At 39.3% G+C, this 22,173-nt stretch overlaps 1 protein-coding gene across 19 annotated transcripts in view; it reads right to left on the bottom strand.

Moving 5' to 3' along the window:
* The window catches only part of TCF12 (transcription factor 12), a 375,367-nt gene that overhangs the window by 83,008 nt on the left and 270,186 nt on the right, over nucleotides 1–22,173 (bottom strand). For all 19 annotated transcript variants that reach the window (XM_045397269.3, XM_045397270.3, XM_073995877.1 and 16 more), the window contains 2 exons: nucleotides 19,572–19,707; nucleotides 13,477–13,529 (listed from right to left, as the gene is read on the bottom strand). In XM_045397269.3, coding sequence (XP_045253204.2) covers nucleotides 13,477–13,529; nucleotides 19,572–19,707 — 189 coding nt within the window. The remainder of the gene's footprint in view (nucleotides 1–13,476; nucleotides 13,530–19,571; nucleotides 19,708–22,173) is intronic.

The raw sequence follows: 22,173 nt of genomic DNA, 5'->3' as shown, positions 1-22,173 counted from the left end.
ACAAAGATGATAGCAACATAGGTGACCACAAATGGTTAAATTCTTGAAGAGAATTGTAGTAAGAGAAATATAAGACTGTCTCTGTTTTAAATTTATGTCAATGGCACCATAACTTACTTCCTTTAGAAAAAGAATTCCTGTATTGTTGTTTTCCATACTTTTCTTTCACGTGAGGACCATGGCCCTATATTTTTAATTAGGTCCTCCTAAAACAATGTAGAATTAATGCTGATGGCTGAATTACCTGTAATTTTCCTGCTTTTTGTTTTGGTTTTGGTAAAATACTCCTATTTTGACAACTAGGAATTAACTGCATAATTGAGGGGAGAAATGGGACAAATAATTCAGTTGCTTTTACAAAGAAAGCCAGTTAACTTATTGAAGGTTTGAACAATCAGAGGAGAAGTTAAAAAGTACAGCTTAGAGCAGGAAGTCATTAACAGGTGATGTTTTCCTATTATAGATACATAAAATAATGGCCTTGTAGTCCTTATTTTTATCCCTTTAATTCAAAAAGTATTTCCTAAATACTACATCATGTGTCTGGAGAACAAAAATTATGCAACAAAAAACATTTTGGGCTGGACACAGTGACTCACGCCTGTAATCCCAGCACTTTGGGAGGCCAAGATGGAGGATCACTTGAGGCCAGGAGTTTGAGACCAACCCTGGCAACACAGCAAAACCTCTTCTCTACAAAAAATAGAAAATGTAGCCCAGTGTAGTGGCATGTGCCTGTAGTTTCAGTTACTCAGGAGGTTGAGGTAGGAGGATTGCCTCTCTGCTTGAGCCCAGTAGTTTGAGGCCACAGTGAGCTATGATGGCACCACTGTACTCCAGCCTGGGCCACAGACTGAATCCCTGTTTCAAAACAAAAAAAAATTTTTTTAAGTTCTTTCTTTCCAGGCTGGGCACAGTGGCTCACACATGTAATCCCAGCACTTTGGGAGGCCAAGGTGAGTGGATCGCTTGAGTCCAGGAGTTTGAGACCTCCCTGGGCAACAAGGTGAAAAACCCTGTTTCTACAAAAAATACAAAAATTAGCCAGTTGTGGTGGCACTCGCCTGTAGTTCCAGCTACTTGGGAGGCTGAGGTGGGAGGATCACTTGAGCCCAGGAGGTGGAGGTTGCAGTGAGCCAAGATTATGCCATCACACTCCAGCCTGGGTGACAGAGTGAGACTCTGTCTCAAAACAAAACAAAACAAAAAACCAAAAAAAAACCAGGATGTTTTTCCAAAGATCAAGGTTATCTTTTGATTATAAGAATTCTGGCCATGTGCGGTGGCTCACGACTGTAATCCTACCGTTTTGGGAGGCTGAGGTGGGTGGATCACGAGGTCAGGAGTTCAAGACCAGCCTGGCCAAGATGGTAAAACCCCGTCTCTACTAAAAATACAAAAAAATTAGCCAGGTGTGGTGGCGGACGCCTGCAATCCCAGCTACTTGGGAGGCTGAGGCAGAGATCTGCTTGAACCCGGGAGGTGGAGGTTGCAGTGAGCCAAGATCGCACCACTGTACTTCAGCCTGGGCAACTGAGCAAGACTCTGTCTTAAAAAAAAAAAAAAAAAAGAATCTTGAAGACAGAGTCCATATTTTATTCATATTTAAATCCCTAAAGTCTAAAGTAGTTCTTCATTCACAATAAAGACTTAGTATATATTTGCTGATTTTGACAGAAGGGATTCATATTCTCCTCACTGGGAGTCTACCAGATGGAGCCCATACTAGTAGCAAAGAAGTTTTCTAATTCTCATTTAAGTTACTGATTTCTGAAATTTTAAAATATCTTTTTTTTTTTTTTTTTGAGACGGAGTCTGGCTCTGTCGCCCGGGCTGGAGTGCAGTGGCCAGATCTCAGCTCACTGCAAGCTCCGCCCCCCGGGTTTATGCCATTCTCCTGCCTCAGCCTCCCGAGTAGCTGGGACTACAGGCGCCCGCCGCCTCGCCCGGCTAGTTTTTTTTTTTTTGTATTTTTTAGTAGAGACGGGGTTTCACCGTGTTCGCCAGGATGGTCTCGATCTCCTGACCTCGTGATCCGCCCGTCTCGGCCTCCCAAAGTGCTGGGATTACAGGCTTGAGCCACCGCGCCCGACCTTAAAATATCTTTTGCGTTACTAGAAAAGATACTGAAAACCATGATTTCAAATAATGATGAGTTTGACAGTTTAAAAAACTAACAAGCTCAAGTCAGAAAACTTGAAGTAGACATTCTTACTTATTATTTTTGTTGTTTTTTGAGACGGAGTTTCACTCTTGTTGCCTAGGCTAGAGTGCAATGGTGTGATCTTTATCTTGGCTCACTGCAACCTCCACCTCCTGGGTTCAAGTGATTCTCCCGCCTCAGCCTCCCAAGTAGCTGGGATTACAGGCATGCCCCACCATGCCCGGCTAATTTTTGTGTTTTTAGTAGAGACGGGGTTTCACCATGTTGGTCAGGCTGGTCTCGAACTCCTGACCTTAAGTGATCCACCTGCCTTGGCCTCCCAAAGTACTGGGATTACTGGCGTGAGCCACTACACCTGGCCTATTTACTGTTTATTATTAGTACTAGCCTCATAAAAGCAAAAACGGGAACTATTTAAGAACCATATAAAATTTACTTAGATTTCATAGGGATTAACATTGAAAAAATGAATTTTCTAGGAATAGAAGATATTCTTAATTTTTCTATTAAGCTTTTATGTTTAGATCAGAAACACGTCGCATGATTCAAAAGAACTGGTTTCACAGTCATACTTGGGTTGGAACCGATTCCCAAGGTGCCAGCAACTATCTTTAACTTTAGGTTCTTCTGATTTTAGTTTTTTGGGTCAGGGTCTTGTTCTGTCACCCAGGTTGGAGTGTAGTGGCATGATCACAGCTCACTATAGCCTGAACTGGCTGAAGTCATGCTTCCAACCTTAGCCTCCTGAGTACCTAGTACCACAGGCACACACCACCACGATCAATTTTTTTTTTCTTTTTTTTTCTGTAGAGACAGGGTCTTGCTATGTTGCCTAGGCTGGTCTTGAACTTCTATGCTCAAGCACTCCTCCCATCTTGGCCTCTCAAAATGCTGGGCACATGGCCCAGCTTTAGGTTCTATCAGAAAGTTGGAACAGGAAAAAAGATAGAGATTGGCACAAGTATATCTAAGTTTAAGTTACAAATTTTAGTAGGACTGTTTATATTAGTCAAATTATTTAAATACAGACCATTTGAATTTAAATCTAATTGTTTCAAATAAGCATTTATTAATACTTCTATACATGGGCTGCTTTTGATGTCCTGCATATTATTACCTAACATGACACTTAAATCCGAGAAAAGTTATGACACTGTAGCACCCACTGTATAAACTGAGGCTCTACCATTATTCTACCTAGGAATATTTTAGAGTAAGGCAAATAATAGTGCTGGAAAGTATCTGTCAATACAATAAACTCTGGCCCAGGGTCTTAAGGGACTAAAGAATGCAAGATAATGAGGCCGGTTGTGATGGCTTATGCCTGTAATCCCAATACTTTGGGAGGCCGAGGCAGGCAGATCACTAGGTCAGGAGTTCGAGACCAGCCTGGCCAACATAGTGAAACCCCTTCTCTACTATAAATACAAAAATTAGCCAGGCATGGTGGTGCACACCTGTAGTCCTGGCTACTTGGGAGGCTGAGGCCGGAAAATTACTTGAATCCAGGAGGTGGAGGATGCAGTGAGCCAAGATCGTGCCACTGCACTCCAGCCTGGGTAACAGAGCGAGACTCTGTCTCAGAAAAAAAAAAAAAAAAAAAGAAAAAAGAAAAAAGAAAAAAAAAGAATATAAGGTAGTGAATCTTAATAAAACCAAGGAACAGGCCTAAGAAGTATTTAATTTTATTTTTAACTCGTTAGGTCTGTTTTTCACTGGAACTACATTTACCTTTTCTTTAAATCTAGTGCAGGTTGGCAAACTTTGGTTTGTGGGCCAAAAGTGGCCACCATCTATTTTCATAAATAAAGTTTTACTGTAATACAGCTATGCCCATGTATTATGTATCATTTGTGGCTGCTCTTGTGCTACAACAGCAAAGCTTAGTAGCACATCAGAGACAACTGGCCCACAAAACCAAATATATCTATAACATACCCCCTTTATAGAAAGTTTGCTGACCCCTGGTCTAGTGCATTGAGGAAAAGTAGAAATTCAGGCTAAGATATAAGTTGGTTCTAACAAATTTGGCATAAAACATAATTCCTAGAACCAATTATTTTTGAAAACTGATAAAATATTGGCACATTACAGATACTGGATTAGGTATTAAAAAATTATAGATAATAAAAAGAGAAAACCTTTGAATGGTCAGTACTTTAAAATGTCTTTGAAGTCGATTCAATGAATATAAACATAACAATTAGAAACCATCCTGAGACTAGTAATGTTTTTAAAATGCTTAGAAGTTTAACAACAATGTAGCTATACAGCATACATTACAGTCCTTGAAATAAGATATAAGTAAAACAAATAACTTTTCAAAGCAAAATCATTATAAAGGGAGTATTAGTGAAAGTAAATTTCATGTAAGCAAATTACTTAGAATGTAAATGCCTTTCCTAACTTAGAAATCTAGAGCCCCAAGCATCCCTGGTGATAAAAATGTGAATTTCTTAATCTAATCCTTCTTTTTAATACTTGAAAAAAAATCCTTAATCATATTAGGTAAAAATTTAAAAAAAAGTCACGGTTCTACTAATGCTGAACACCCTGTGAGTGGCCTTAAACTCTAAAAGCATTTACATAATTCAACCATGTATCCTTTAAAAACCATATGAGTTATACACACACACACACACACACACACACACACACACACACGCACACACACACACACACAGGGCTTTATCCTAGATCTGGTTTGTGAAGTCTCAAAGATCTTATCAGCAGCCAAAGAGTTCAATAAACCTTAAAAGCTACCTGTAAATGAAATGTAGTCATGTTCTTCTTTTAAAAGGAATAGAGAAGTCAGAAAATAACAAATAACAAGTATCACTGTATACAGCCATATCAGTACAAACAATTGGATCCATAGGACTCACTCACTGGTTACTTTTCCTTCTGCTTTTTGGTTTGAAATTACATCAAAGACATTACTGACTTCTCACAAAAATCAGCATCTGAGAACTACACATTAAAGGCTATTCTGACACTGTTCTAAACAGTGGTTATTGTCAGCATAAACAGTGGCTACTTCTTATTAATGTATGAAAAAAATCACTTATGACTAAACTGAATATAAGTTTGGAATGGATTATTGGATAATCCATTTACATACTTAACATACAAAGGTTTTTCTGCAAGTCTGACCCATAAGGTCAGAGAATGAATAAGCCACTTTGGAAATTTTGTATCACAGTAGCCTTCAAATAGAGATACCTTATCTAGCAGTCCGAAATAAGAACTCTTAAGTACGTACAGTTGTTGTGTGTTCTCTACGCTGTTTGCCCAAAGAACTAAGCAAATATCTATTCTAATTCATGTTCAAGTTCTGGAGGGTTTACTCATGAAGTTCAGCAAAAGCTGGTACTTCATGTAAATACTATTTATTCCAGAATCAGTAGATTTCTTCCTAGTCTTAAGGGCCTTAGATCATTGTTTATTTTTATTTTTTTTAAGACAGGGTCTCACTCTGTCAACCAGGCTGGAGCGCAGTAGTGTGATCCCGGCTCACTGCAATCTCAACCTCTAGGGTTCAAGCAATTCTCTCTCAGAGTCGCTGGGACTATAGGCACACACCACTATGCCAGCTAATCTTTGTATTTCTTTATAGAGGTGGGGTTCTATTATGTTGGCTAGGCAGATCTCGAACTCCTGGGCTCAAGTGATCTGCCCGCCTCCGCCTCCTAAAGTTTTGGGATTATAGGTGTGAGCCACTGCACCTGACCGGGCCAGATAATTGCCTATAAACACACTCTGTTATCTTGACTTCCTAGTGACTTCCATAGGACTCTACTCACAGAGTATTTTTCTTGCTGCTCATCTTACTATTTTCATGGATAAATTGGAGCTATCAGTTTCTCTATAGTTCTGACTCTTGACCTTTTTCTTACTGGTTCAGATGGCTAGCAAGCTCTTAAACCATAGTTTTGTAAGTATTCATTTCCACTCATCCGTTCTGTTTGTCATCTCTTTCCAATTAAAAAAAAAATCTTCAATTTAGACACCCTCAGGATTTAGTATTTTTTTTCTTTTGAATATTCTTATTCTACTTAGTATGTACAGGAACATGCTAGATTATTAGACATGGTCTAGTAGTCTTTATGGTTTGGGAATACCTCAGGATATTTCCAATTGTCTCAAAAGGTATCCCTACATTTTCAAGTTTACTACAACAAATGACTAAAAATTCACATTTTTTTTAAAAGAGCCATTCCCAACAAAATGAAATTCCATAAAAACTTTAGGAGAAAGAAAGGCATCACTTTCTTACTTTTTTTCTTTTTTTGAGACAGAGTCTCGGCTCCGTCACCCAGGCTGGAGTACAGTGGTGAAATCACAGCTCACTGCAGCCTTGAACTCTTTCAGGGTCAAGAGACGCTCCTGCCTTAGCCTCCCAAGTAGCTGAGACTACAGGCACATGCCACCATACCTGGACAATTTTTAAAATATATTGTGTGTGTGTGTGTGTGTGTGTGTGTGTGTGTGTAGACAAGGTCTCACTATGTGGCCTAGGCTGGTCTCAAACTCCTAGATTCAAGGGATACTCTCACCTTGGCCTCCCAAAGTGCTGGGATTATGTGAGCCACTATGCCTGGCCCCATCACTTTCTAAATTACAGTCAATGACTAATTCAAGGGCCACTGAGCTTTGTACCTGTCTGCATCAAACCAAGAAAAAGTAGAGTCTAAGCTGCTTTGATTCATGTCAGAAACAATAAAGTTCCTGATACTGATGGAGAAGAGTTAGCAAATTTTTATTTGCAGGCAGAGCCTTCCTCTGTCACCCAGGCTGGAGTGCAGTGGAGTGAACATGGTGGGCTCAAGTGATCCTCCCACTTTAGCCTCCGAAGTAGATAGAACCACAGGGGGTGCCAATCACATCTGGCTAATTTTTTTGCAGTAACAGGGTCTCACTAGGTTGAACTTTTGGGCTCAAGTGATCCTCCTGTCTTGGGATTACAGCCACTGTGCCCTGACAAAATATTTTTCTTGATGGAGTAAATTACACTTTGAGAGTTTAACCAAGAAATGATGGTAACAGCTTTTTATTTATTTATTTATTTATTTATTTATTTATTTATTTATTTTTTGAGACGGAGTCTCGCTGTGTCGCCCAGGCTGGAGTGCAGTGGCCGGATCTCAGCTCACTGCAAGCTCTGCCTCCCGGGTTTTTACGCCATTCTCCTGCCTCAGCCTCCCGAGTAGCCGGGACTACAGGCGCCCGCCACCTCGCCCGGCTAGTTTTTTTATTTTTTAGTAGAGACGGGGTTTCACCGTGTTAGCCAGGATGGTCTCGAACTCCTGACCTCGTGATCCGCCCGTCTCGGCCTCCCAAAGTGCTGGGATTACAGGCTTGAGCCACCGCGCCCGGCCGGTAACAGCTTTTGTGGGAATATATACATACACACTTTAAAACAATGTACAAAAGATAGCATGACACTTGATTAAGAAACAAATAATCATTCATCAGGCTATTTATGGGACTGCAAACAAGTTATATTCAAAACTTGTAAGACATGTCGTTTTTATGCAGAGTTAATATTTGATACGAAAAGGGTATTTTCAAATGCTATAGAACAAGAACATAACTTTAGGTATTTGGGTCTAGGAAGGCATTTCAAATCTCTCTAGGTATTTACTTACATTTTGGAAAGACTTGTTCTGATATATCTTGCTTCTTCAGAATTCTATTATCTACTGTAGCATATAAAAAAAAATGAGCTATGTTTGGAAATACTAACACCAACTTAAGAAATAAAGAATAAAGAGCAAAGAAACTTTTCTCCACCTAAGAAATGCTTCAGAGGGCCATAAAGATGTTCAATCAGTGATTTAAAAAAGGAAAAAAAAAAAAAAGCGCTGACTCCTGAGAGTTCAGAAAACAAAAATAATTGGAATGAATTCTAGGGGCAGCCGGATTTGATTCAACAAGTTTTCCTTCCTTTCGTAGATTGTTTTTCTGCAAGTGAATGCTTTCTAAACAACAATAGGAGCTGCTACAATTTACCATGCGGTCATTAAGTGCCAGGCACATACACTATATACACAGGTGGAGGTAATGTGAAAACTTTTTATTTCACTATAAGACTTATCCTTTTTTATATCTTCAAATTTTTTTGTTTGCTTTTCATCCAAATTTGGTAAAAATGAAATGCTAAACTTCTTTAAATTTCAGGCTGTAGTGGTATGAACTAGCTATAATAATGAAGAAACATGTACTGAATATCTAGGATACACCACACATATAGTAGGTACATAATACTCTCACAATAACATCTATGATAGGAATTATCATCCCCTTTTACAAATAGAAATCGGAGGTTCACAAAAGCAACTTCTCCAAGGTTATAAAATAAAAAGCTAAGGGCAGGCTGCGCGCCCAGCACTTCGGGAGGCTGAGACGGGTGGATCACGAGGTCAGGAGATCGAGATCATCCTGGCTATCTCACATCTCTACTAAAAATACAAAAAATTAGCCGGGTGTGGTGGCGGGCGCCCGTAGTCCCAGCTACTCGGGAGGCTGAGGCAGGAGAATGGCGTGAACCCGGGAGGCGCAGCTTGCAGTGAGCTGAGATCATGCCACTGCACTCCAGCCTGGGTGACAGAGCAAGACTCCATCTCAAAAAAAAAAAAAAAAAAAAAAAAAAAGCTGAGGGCAGATAAATAAAATCCATTATATGCTTCATTGGGAAGTCTGTGGTTTTCTACTACTGTAGGTCCTTAAACAACAAAGCCAAATGAAAATAAATTTGATCAGTAAAAACATACTTGACAGAATAAATTTGTTTTAATTTAATATACTAAGCAAGATATTTTCTGAATAAACCAAGGTATTAAATAATCAGATTTTAACACTCAAAAATAAAATGGTGTTTGATATTAAGTTAGGTTGTAATCTTGGCCCTATGTGTGATTTTTGGCAAGTTAATTTATGTTTTTGAGTCTTAATTTTCTTACTTGTAAGTAGGGAATATTAGTTACAGAGTTGTTTGGCAAAAGGTTGAAGATTAGGATATGGGTAATGGTTAACAAAGTTCCTCACACATGAAGTGTTGCACCACTAACACAGTGACACTGAGGCTGTAAAGGATGCTAACAAATACATTACAAATGTTTCCTTTTTTTTTGCCCCCACAAATTACCAGGAAAAAATCCTGCCCCAAATCCCCACCCAGAGATTCAAAATTCCCTTGAACTTTGTATCTTAGTAAAGATCTGATACAGATGAAAAACAGCTGATGTACATGCAAAGAACAAAGACAAGAGTTGGCAGTTAGAGAATGGGAGGGGAGGTTTAAGAACCCTAAAAGGGAAGGAAAACACCCTGCAAAGCCAAAGTACCACCCATGCCTTTGGAAACTCCCAGATAAAACTTTAACAATTATAAATGCCTTCCATTATCTCTTGGCCAGAATAGTTGAGGTGTTTATCCAGGGTAGACTGCTATGACAACTTATCTCTTCTCATATCTGTACTGATTTCATGTGTTTCCCAACTCAGTCTATCTCTGGAGTAGAAGAGTGGGTTTGCTACAGGAAAATTACAAAGGTTGCAACTTGTATAGAATCTAGTAACATTGTACTTTTAGATGTGACCTCAACATGTGTTTATTTTTTCACACCTCTATGCATTTTACCTGTCTGGTTCATTCTCTCCTTCTCTAACAGATGAGCTGCTACACATCTTTCCAGACACAACTTAAAGGTCAACTCTTCCTGAAGCCACTATAGTAGGGTTAGTTCTACCTACCCTATGTCACCAGAGCACTTGGTACACACCTTTACTTGCTTCACTGCAATATAATTAATTTCCTGAATGCCTGTTTTTCGTATAAGATAGTGAAGTCCCTGAAGACAATTATGGTGTTTGTATATGTTTGAATTCTCAATGTCCAAGCATTATTCTACTGTTGCTGCTACAAAATTCCACTTTTCCCAATCTTTAAATCTGTCTAGAGAAGCAAGTGGAGAATCTCATGTGCTTAAAAAACATCACTTCTTCATCAGGAGGAAGAAAACTATGCTCACTATTTTTTTTTGGTTATTTATTGAGCATATCAGTTTTAAAACTGTAAGTATGTAGCATTTTAGACCTGAAAGGAACTTCAAATTTCCCACTCCAGACATCCTAAGGGCTGACTAGTCTAAGGCTATACAGCCAATCAGTGACTGAGCTGGGCAGATTTGGGTGAACCATTCACTTAATGTTACTGCCTATACTGCTCTAATGATATTTAATACGCCCTAGTTAGACCTTCATCCACAAGCAAAAGTTACTATTCAGTTGTTCTGGAGAGAGGAAAAGAGAAGCTGAGGTATGTACTTATGATACCTAAATACAAATCAGTTTACAAAAAAAAAAAAAAGTCTCTCATCAATGCTTCATGATCAGATTATACAGATTATCAATGCTCTGCATGCTAAGTAACTCTGCCTATTATTTTTTGTATCAGTATCAGCAATACCAACCTAGTCCTTTCACTGTTTTAGAAAAAGTAACACATATTTTACAGATTAAAGATAGAATGAACAAGCAGCAAACTGATGAAATTCTGAATGTTACTGCCAAATTTCCAATATGGTTTGGAAAGTATAATAGTCAAATCATCATAAAATAAAATATACATAGTCAATTTTCATTTTTATACTCAATTTTTCTTACAGTTTACATGTCAAAAGTTTATAGTTTGCGTATTTTTCAATAAATGCTCTGAAACAGGAAATCACAACTTAAAATTCCATTTTAGATCCGGAGAAGGTAAACAGTATAATCTTAAGTGTTCTTAGGACTTATTTTGTCATTATTTATTAAAATACCTTCCTTTAAAATCTTTCACAGTTAATCCTAGAAGTGGGAAAAGTATCTGTCTTTAAGGTTTTGTTGTTTTCTTTTTTAAATACTTGAGATTTCAGCCAGGTGTGGTGGCTCACACCTACAATCCCAGCACTTTAGAGGCTGTGGCAAGAGGAGCACAGAGCCCAGGAGTTCGAGACCACCTTGGACTGGAGAGAGACCTCCTCACCTCTACCAAAAAAAAAAAAAAAAAAAAAAAGCCAGCCATGGTGGCCAGTCCCTGCAGTCCCAGCTACGTGGGAGGATGAGGTGGGAGGGTCGCTTGAGCCACGGAGGTCAAGGCTGCAGTTTGCAGTGATTGTGTCACTGCTCTCCAGCCTGTGTGACAGAGTGAGATCCTGCCTCAAAAAAACAAAATAAAACAAAAAGGCCCTGAGGTTTCAACACAGCATTTTATCTAAAACATATTTTCAATTAATTAAAATGAATTATTTATACATCCTTAATAACATTTAATGTACACTAATATAGCTAGTAAAATACAATATATAAGTAGGCTTGGCTTGCAAAATTTCCTAATGGTTCTCAAAGAAATCAAGGTTTCATCAGAATTCAGTGACTTGTTACAGATACCTGAGACAATACAGAGAACTATCTATAAAGAATGCATAGTTACAGAGGTAACTATTCATTACCTCCAAGTAATGAATGTTATTATGATTACAAATGTAAGAAATGCTGGTGACCTCCAGTGTCTACTCTCTTTCCAGGCTGTTCTGTCCATTTTGCTTTAAAAATCAAAGGACTATGGAACACTGAAAATACATTGTTTCTTAATGTCAGGTTAAGAAATGAGATGAATTTTTCATTCACTAATCTGTTTTTTTAACCTGTATAGTTCTACTAAATATTAATGTGCAATTTAACTTTTATTACTTTCATTGAATTATAGTAATAAATTACAAGAAAATTGCACTGTTACATGTTTTAGCAGTACTGTCAGTTTTAATATGATTTTCTGTTAATTTAACAGAAATCATCTGTTATACTGTTGAATCACCTACCCCTGCATAGCACACAACTGTTAAAATGTAAATTGCCCAACTATTTTTAGCCGCTGCTGAAAAAAATTCCTGTCTTCGGGAATAATGATTTGAGGCATTGTGTTCATTTTGTTTATCAAGCAGCTATTCAGCCTCTAGTGGGCCCAAGTGCTTATGCAAGCAAAAGCTTTTTAAGAATGCCTGCAGCTGCAAGCCAACCTTCCAGGTAGGCTGCAGGTTCAGAGCACAGCTGCCCTAGGCTGCATAAAACTCAGATCCATCTGGAACTGAGTTACAAAGAGGATTTCAAATTCGACTTTTCATGTATCACACGGTAGAGAAGGCGGGGGAAGAACACAGAAAAGAAGGCAGGCAAACAACCGAAAAGATGGTATCTCTACTTTAGCCTTAATAAAAAATAAAAAGCTCAGACCCATGCTGCTCCTTCTAGATTACTACTTGCCAAGCCGGATATTCCATTCAGTCTATACTTCGATGAGCTGACTCATCCGGCAGCACCTGCGCCCATGTGTTAAGTACTGCCAAATAAAAGCCCAACATCCATTTACACAACAAAAAGATGTACCCTACAAGGCACTGGGGCCTCAATCCAACAGCCTCATGCCCCATTTGTTCTAAGCAAAGGGAGAAGAAAAAAACACTTCCTTTCTTGCACCAGAGATTTAAAAATTGTAGGTAGATTTATGGTGCAGGTTCATTTACAAGTACTTTTACTTCTTTAAAGAATAAAGTATATTTAATAGCACAATTGCCCCTACAGTATTAGATTATCATGGCCATTAATGATTGTTCCACCAAACCTTTCCAACCTTCTTCATCAAAGCCCTTTATTCTCAAAGGATACATTTTTGAGCAAAGAGGGATCAACAAACTAGTTGCTTGAAAGCTTTCCTGATGCTAGGCTGAAGTTAGGAAAGGCTTAATGAAGGCTTTAAAACCCACAAGGGCTTCACAATGAACATCTGACTTTGTGATTTATGCATATTAATAACCTCAGTCCTACCGAGGCAAGCTGAGCCAAACATGTACTCCGAATCTTAATGTCTTTAGCTCCATTGGGATTATTACAAATGTAAATTTCTAAGATTTTCAGCTATTAATCTCTGTCTGTCCTCCTGTTCAGCAACATAATGACTAATTAAACATCAAAAGACCTGTATAGGAGATCATCTTTGACAGCTACTGGCCTAGTCCTCTTCCCAAGAGGGGAATTCAAATGACAGGGACAAGGAGTAAGAGCATATGAGTAAGCTACAAATCATTCCAGAGAAATCTAAAAACCAAACATTAAATGTGGATTTACCTCAATCAATGATTTTGTTAAGCACTGAACAATTACTATGTAAAGTATGCCCACTGGCATCAACCGAATGTACCCATGTAGCAAGGAAATACTGAACACTTGAAATCAGTTTGTTTACCAACAAGTTAAAAAAAGATAGGTACTTACAGAAGAAGGCAAACCAGGAGGCACCTTTCTGACTTTTTTTGCTTGCAAGGGATCTGCAAATGGAAAACGATACATTTCATCAGCATATTATACTGGAAAGAAATTAAGACTTCAAATGAACAGAATAACTTTTCCCCTAGTGTCTTTCTTGTTTTCCAATATTTGGGAGTAAGCAGCAAAATACAGTAATGAGGGCCTCATTCCTTTTAACTAGTCCCAGCAAAAAATAGGTTCTCCTAAAAAAGTGATACATTCTGAAAATACATACCCCATAAATTTGGGAAGATGACAGCAAATGAACTAATACAAGAAAGAAAACAACGAACTAGTATGAGGGAAAGGAATGAAAATTACTTTTTTTTTTTTTGAGATGGAGTCTTGCTTAGTCGCCCAGGCTGGAGTGCAGTGGCGTGATCTCAGCTCACTGCAAGTTTCGCCTCCCGGGTTCACGCCATTCTCCTGCCTCAGCCTCCCAAGTAGCTGGGACTACAGGCACCTGCCACCACACCTGGCTAATTTTTTGCATTTTTAGTAAAGACGGGGTTTCACCATGTTAGCCAGGATGGTCTCGATCTCCTGACCTCGTGATCTGCTCGCCTCGGCCTCCCAAAGTGCTAGGATTACAGGCATGAGCCACCGCACCAGGCCTAGGAATGAAAATTTCTTAAGAAACTGTTCTGCCGGACGTGGTGGCTCAGGCCTGTAATCCCAGCACTTTGGGAAGCCAAGGTGGGCGGATCACCTGAGGTCAGGAGTTTGAGAGGAGCCTGGCCAACATGGCGAAACCTCTCCTCTACTAAAAATACAAAAAAATTAACTGGGCCTGGTGGCAGGTGCCTGTAATCCCAGCTACTCGGGAGGCTGAGGCAGGAGAATCACTTGAACCCAGGAGATGGAGGTTGCAGTGAGCCAAGATGGCACTATTGCACTCCAGCCTGGGCAACAAGAGAGAAACCCCGTCTCAAAATAAAAAAAAAAGAAGCTGTTCTGTGCCAGGTACTATACTAGGTACTTCAGAGTTTCATTTGTAGAGGGGCACTTAGTGTAATAGGTCATGTTGATAATATGACTCCTTAGCAGAGTCACATTTAGTGTCTGCATCACATTGAGAATTAGGCTTAAAAGCATATTTTAAAAACTGAAAGCTAATGCCATGCTTGCTATCCTAGATTTTAAAAATATTAAATATGGCCACTGACAAATGCAATGTCATTCAGTATTAGACACATTCACTTTTAACATTATATTGCTATAACCACAACTACAGCATTAATTATTGTAAAATTTGTCCTTGAATGTTTATATTTCCAGGAAACAACCTGACAGAGAAAGTATATTTCTTTCTTAGAATTTATCAATATAAACGAAAACATGAGTATTTCATATGTAACCAGTCTCACTTGATGTGTTAATTTTACTTACATGTAAAATATAAAACTTGTTCATCTTATTTACTGTAAAACAAAGTGATAAACACAGCATTCCAGGTTTACACAAAAAATGCATCAGATTCAGGATTTTCTGAGGAGCTCATTATTAGGAACACATGAAGAAGCTGATGTATACTTTTGAAAGCTGTAAAAATGGGAATTAAACAATCACAGCACAATCATTCCTCAGTATCAGTGGGATTGGTTCCACAATCCCTGAGGATACAAAAATCCACAGATGCTCAAGTCCTGTAAATAAAATGGTGTAGTATTTGCATATAACCTACATACATCCTCTTATTTACTTTAAATCATCTCTACATTATTATGCATAATACCTAATACTATGAAAATGCTATGTAAATAGTTATACTGTATTGTTCAGGGAATAATAACAAAAAAAACTTAAGTCTATACATGTTCAGTACAGACTGAATCACCCATTATAAAGTTTTTTTTCTGTGGTTGGCTGAATCCGCAGATGAGAAACCTATGGATGCAGAGGTGGCCTCAAGTGATTCTCTGGCCTTGGCCTCCCGAAGTGCTGGGATTATATTTTCCTGGTCCATAAATGACACCATACAATAAAACATGCAGTTTAACCCATTTGTTTTTCAGAGACAGGGTCTTGCTCTGTTGGCTAGGCTGGAGTACAGTGGTATGAGCACAGCTCACCGCAGCCTTGATTTCCTGGGCTCAAGCAATTCCCCTGCCCTGGTCTCCTGAGTAGCTAGACTACAGGTGTGTGCACTGCACCCAGCTAATTAATTAATTTTTTTTTTTTGTAGAGAAGTGTTTCACTATGTTTCCCAGGCTGGTTTTGAACTCCTGGCCTCAAGTGATCCTTGGGCCTTGGCCTCCAAAAATGCTGGGATTATAGGCATGAGCCACCATGCCTGGCCCCAGCTTAACCCATTTAACTTTGGGCTGGGAATTCTCTACAGTGAATATCCCAGGAGGCTGCAAAGTTAAAAAGGCAACTTTATATGTAGCATATTAAGAAAACTGTACACAATAGCGAAGGGGGAAGCATTCATTTCCTACCCCAAGAGGCAAGCCTATATTTCCTTAAAACAGAAGTGCCAAAGATGAACAACATCTGGCACACTCTATATTTGTAAAACCCCAACTACTCACAACTAATATAGCATTCCCTTGAACAAAAGTCACATTCTTTGTACGAAAACAGTCAACTGAACTGTCCCTACCAGTTTAGAGCCTATCATTCTACTTAGAGGTCACTATTAGCAAAAGATTTGTTTAGGCCAGTTTTTCCGCTGCCATGTGAAAAGAAATTTTTCTTTTGTATTTGGTTACCTACCACTACACAATCAAATACAAAATGTCTGATTTAAAATCATGAGAGCCTGGGATTCACCAGTCACTTCTGGGAGGTTGCAAAATATAACAGCTAAGAGATGGCTGGGCGCGGTGGCTCATGCCTGTAATCCTAGCACTTTGGGAGGCCAAGGCAGGCAGATCACTTGAGGTCAGGAGTTTGAGACCAGCCTGGCCAACATGGTGAAACCCCTTCTCTACTAAAAATACAAAAATTAGCCAGGCACTGTGTCGTGTGCCTGTAATCTCAGCTACTCAGGAGGCTGAGGCAGAAGAATCGCTTGAGCCCGGGAGGCAGAGGTTGCAGTGAGCTGAGATCATGTCATTGTACTCCAGCCTGGGGAAGAAGAGCGAAACTCTGTCTCAAAAAAGAAAAATACATAAATAGAATAAAATAGAATAAAATAAAATAAAAGAGAGGAAGCTGGCTGGATTCTAATTTCAGCTCCATCATATAGCAACTAGTTACTTAACCGTCTTTGAGCTTCAGTAACCTCCATGTAAAAAGGGGGTAACACATCCTTTTGTGTATTTCATGTATCGTGATAATACATGAAAGACGCTTAGGGGAGTGCCTAACAAGAGCGAGAGACTTAACACATTTTAGCCATTATTATTAGGTTTCCATTAAAATGTGGGGGAAAATGATTATAAATTGGGTAATTAGAAACTGTTGTGCAGCATGTTGATTTCCTAAAGCATCTAAATAGTTTGTGAAGATGCTGAGGTTGATGCAGATCATCTCAAGAGTCCTTTTAAACTCTGAGATTTTTATCAATAACTGCAATGCTAAGAAAGATCGGCTAACACTGAGAAATAGCCATAAAGAACGTAATAAGAACCTACTAAATGACATTTACACAGGAAATGGGTGGGCCTCTCTGGGCATCAAGAACTACCATATCCCAACTCAGCCTTGGCCAAGTTATTTAGCTTCTCTGGGTCTTGGTTCCTCATTTGTAACATGAAGTTAACATTACAACCTCATAGAGGTTTTGTAAAAATGTAATGTGTACAGCAACACTCCTGGCGTGGAGGAGACAATCAATAGTGTCTATCATCATAATCAAAATTAAAATGAAGAAGATACAAGTTTTAATTTATAGAATACCTGAATTTTAAGTCTGGATTTTTCTGAAATTTACTCCCCTCTTTCCTAGTTATTTCAATAATTAATTTTCCCCCTGAACTTAATAGTGTGTTAGCTTGTATTAAGTGCTTCTTGTCACAGTATATACTCATACAGCATACTAACAAGTTATTTTTCTAGAGTAACACTGACACATCTAGACTCCAATGAATGTTCCTATTCTGAATAACTCATTAGGTAGGAAACAAGATTGGTGATGAAAAAATGCATTTACAATTTATCCTTTCTTTAATAACAAAAAGCGTACTGGTCTAAATCACCTGGGCTGACTTAATAGTACACATACTAAATCATCCATAATACTGAGAAGTGGATACATCTAATCAGAGTTCTCTATGCTGAATATGATGATCTATCATAGTGCCAGTTTATACTCACAAGCAGACCCTAGACCCAGAGACCAGGAATATTTCACCAAAACACAGATTAATATAAAGTAGATACATAAATATGAAGCAGTCAACAAATGCCTGTGCAATAAAAAACTATGACATAATCTTTTGGTGGACTATATATTAGAAGCTGGCCCACTTTTAATTTAAGAATGCTTTGCAGCTTTAATTTTCTTGTTTAAAAGATTTTTGGTAGAAATCACCAAAAATTCTGACATTTAAACACAGTTTGGATAAAGCATCAAGGAACACCTAAGGCTTGCTGTAAGCAGCAACACAAAATAGACTGGCCTGGTTAGGCTACGTATAAGACATAAAAGAAGGAAGCTAATGAAAAAATAATTGGGTTTGAATGCTTCATATGCAGTTTCCTTTTGCAATAACGTTTCAGAACTAGATAGGGGGGATAGCAACACAATGTAGTGAATGTAGTATACGCTACCTAACTGTACAATTTAATATGGTAAATTTTACCTCAATTAAAAAGGAAGTGGAGTGTAGAAGCAAGTAATATGCAAAAGACAATGAACCTGGAGTTAGAAAATCTTAAAATTTTATCCTAAGTACTAATTATATGAATGTGCCTGCCCTCCCTTTTGACCCTCAGTTTTTATGTTAAATCTATTTATAGCAACTGACTAGCAGGATTGGTGAATTGATAAGATGAGAATGTACATAAAACCACCTTGGAAATTTTGTTATATGATTTTTGGTAAAGAATAAGTTATTAACATTAGAACATGAATTTCTAATTACAAGGAGGAAAACTAGTTAAGTCTCATTTTTCACTACTTAGTTGCCCATATGAGGACCAAGCAAGAGCATTAAACTGGCCGTTTGAAACTTGTTAAAATTATGGCTTACAAATTGAACAGTCATCCAAAATTATTCATGGTCAAACCTTTCATTAAAAACTTATAATGTATTTGTGGCCAGGCGCGGTGGCTCAAGCCTGTAATCTCAGCACTTTGGGAGGCCGAGACGGGCGGATCACGAGGTCAGGAGATCGAGACCATCCTGGCTAACACGGTGAAACCCCCCCGTCTCTACTAAAAAATACAAAAAAAAAAACTAGCTGGGCGAGGCGGCGGGCGCCTATAGTCCCAGCTACTCGGGAGGCTGAGGCAGGAGAATGGCGTGAACCCGGGAGGTGGAGCTTGCAGTGAGCTGAGATCCGGCCACTGCACTCCAGCCTGGGCGACACAGCGAGACTCCGTCTCAAAAAAAAAAAAAAAAAAAAAAAAAAAAACCTTATAATGTATTTGTAAAAGTAAGAATTTTGATAATTGATAATTTCTTTTATTAAATATCTAATGGATGTATTATTTTTGTGCAATTAAGCCCTGACATCAACATGACACCCAAGAATCCAACTCTCTTCTAATTAAAAGCACAGACAGGGCTGGGCGTGGTGGTTCACACCTGTAATCCCAGCACTATGGGAGGCTGAGGTGGGCAGATCACTTGAGCTCAGGAGTTCGAGAGCAGCCTGGGCAACATGGCAAAACCCTGTCTCTACAAAAAAGAAAAAACTAGCCAAGCAGAGTGGCACGTGCCTATAGTCTCAGTTACTTGGGAGGCTGAGGCGGGAGGATGGCTTGAGCACAGGTGGTTGAGAATGCAGTAAGCCAAGATTGTGCTGTTGCATTCCTGCATGGGTAACAGAGTGGGATGCTGTCCGAAATAAACAAACAGGAGAAAAAAAAAAGCACAGACAGAAGTACATACTATGGGGGGAAAAACAACATTATTTGTGGGATAGGATTTGTTGTGTGATACACTCACCAAGTGCTGCAGAGTCATGGAGTGGTCTCCTCCTGGAACTTGTAGCAGAGAATGAATAGTATGCTGTCCCAGGTTTTCCTGAAGAAGATAGCTGTGCTGGGCTCCCAAGCCCCAGATCTTGTCTCAGGAGACTAGACTATAAAGTAAGGCCAAGGAAACAAGTTATTTTCCTGCTGATACCGATCCAAACCTAAAAATTTCATCACTTCTGAATTTAAAGTAACTTCAGCAATGTCTTAACTTAGAACGCGCCGAGTAAGTATGTTTTGAATTCAATTAGACCACTGCTTTCAGCCCATACCTACTTTCTCTTTTTTTCTCCACCCTCACGTTGTCTGCCTTTTTTCTTTTTTTTTTCTGAGATGGAGTCTCACTTATTTGCCCAGGCTGGAGTGCAGCGGTGAGATCTCGGCTCACTGCAACCTCTGCCTCGAACATTCAAGCGATTCTCATGCCTCAGCCTCCTGAGTAGCTGGGATTACAGGCGCGCACCACCACGCCTGACTAATTTTTGTATGTTTAGTAGAGACGGGGTTTCACCATGTGGGCCAGGCTGGTCTCGAACTCCTGACCTCAGGTGATCCACCCGCCTCGGCCTCTCAAAGTGCTGGAATTACAGGTGTGAGCCACTGTGCCCAGCCACATTATCTGCTTTTTAATAATTATGTAGATCCATACAATCTAAGAGTTAAAAGACACTTTAGTGGCTGTGTAGTATCACATTTTTTATCATCAATACTTTTGAAAAATGGTCACTAGTCTTTAATACTTTCATGAGCACATATGGCAGCAGAAATTCTGTTCTTCTTCCTTTCCTTTTTTCTTTTTCTTTTTATTTATTTATTTATTTTTTTTGAGACGGAGTCTGGCTCTGTCACCCAGGCTGGAGTGCAGTGGTGCGATCTCGGCTCACTGCAAGCTCCGCCTCCTGGGTTTACGCCATTCTCCTGCCTCAGCCTCCCGAGTAGCTGGGACTACAGGCGCCGGCCACCTCGCCCGGCTAGTTTTTTGTATTTTTTAGTAGAGATGGGGTTTCACCGTGTTAGCCAGGATGGTCTCGATCTCCTGACCTCGTGATCCGCCCGTCTCGGCCTCCCAAAGTGCTGGGATTACAGGCCCTTTTTTCTTTTTAGAGATGGACCATGATCTGTCACCCAGGCTGGAATGCAGTGGCACAATCACAGCTTACTATAGTCTGGAACCTGGGCTCAAGTAATCCTTCTGCCTTAGCCTGCTGAAACACCTAGGACTACAGGCATGTGCCACCACACCCAGCTAATTTTTAAAACTTTTGTAGAGATGGGGTCTCCCTATATTGCCCAGGCTGGTCTTGAACTCCTGGGCTCAGGCGATCTTCCCACCTTGGCCTCACAAAGAGCTGGGATTACTGGTGTGAGCCACTGCAGCTGGCCCATTCCTGCTTTCTTTATTTGTGTCTCATGACATGAGTTTGAGAGTCCTCCTCACCATCTCTTTTTAACACTATATTTAAGCAATCTATGTTAGCTCATATTAAGAGGTTAAGAACGATCACATGCTTATGTGGTTCTTCATTTTGTTGCATCTGCTGCTATTAAGTCATGTCCCTCCAATGTTGTACCTGTTCGGTTTGTGCTTTTTGGCCCCAAATATAAGATTTAACATTTATCTCTGACCAAATTCATCTTGTTATATGTGGTCCATCATCATCATCCATTCCTATCTTTTGCAGATTCTTAGTCTGTCAACCAATGTATTTGCTAGCCTTTTTAATGTCTTAGGCATCGAAAATGTGATTAAGAGAAAACCCATCAGGATGACAAGGGTGAGGAGAGAGCCCTGAGGTATGCTACAGTGACATTATGAGACTTTGTCAAGTGCTTCATTTATAATTCAGAGATTCAGCAGCCCTAACCTACTAACACAGTAACCCTATCACAAAACAAATGAGGTTAGTTTGGCAGAATTTTACTCCAAGATTTCTGGTAGCTGGAATGAAATAGGATCACAAAGATTTGAAAGATAGGAGAGGGAAAGAAGACCTCAAAAGGAAAGGGGGTTGAAATACACTTGAGAAAATACTCTCCAGGGAAAAGAACTGTGATTCTTCTGGTACATTTACGAATCCCCCATCATATATTTAATACCCCTTACTGCCATCACCATACTCTTAAAAATAGTTGTTTCAGCCACCGAGTATCACAAAGGAACTGAGAAATAAACCTCAGTTCTGGTCAAAAAGCAGCAGCAGAACTTTGGAACAGTAGCCCTAATAGCCCAATCTCTGCCTCCAGTCTAACAGTAAAGAAAAACTCTCATTTAAATGACTTTTCTTTGGTGTTTAAGCTTTTTAAAAAGTTGAGGTGGAATTTATATAACATAAAGTTAAACACTGAATGTTTTCAATCAGTGGCATTTAGTACATTCATAATGTTGTTCAATTGTCACCTCTCTATGTTCCAGAACAGTCTCATCACCCCAAAAGGAAACTCCATATCCATTAAGCACTTACTCTCCATTCCAGCCTCCCCCAGCCCATGGCAACCACTAATCTATTTCTGTCTCTATGGATTTGCCTATTCAGGATATTTCACACAATTGGACTCATAGAATATGTGGCCTT

This window comes from Macaca fascicularis, chromosome 7, assembly GCF_037993035.2.
Source record: "Macaca fascicularis isolate 582-1 chromosome 7, T2T-MFA8v1.1".
Classification (NCBI taxonomy): Eukaryota; Metazoa; Chordata; class Mammalia; order Primates; family Cercopithecidae; genus Macaca; species Macaca fascicularis.
The sequence above is the reverse complement of the archived record's forward strand: the minus strand, read 5'-3'. Positions and strand labels throughout refer to the sequence as shown.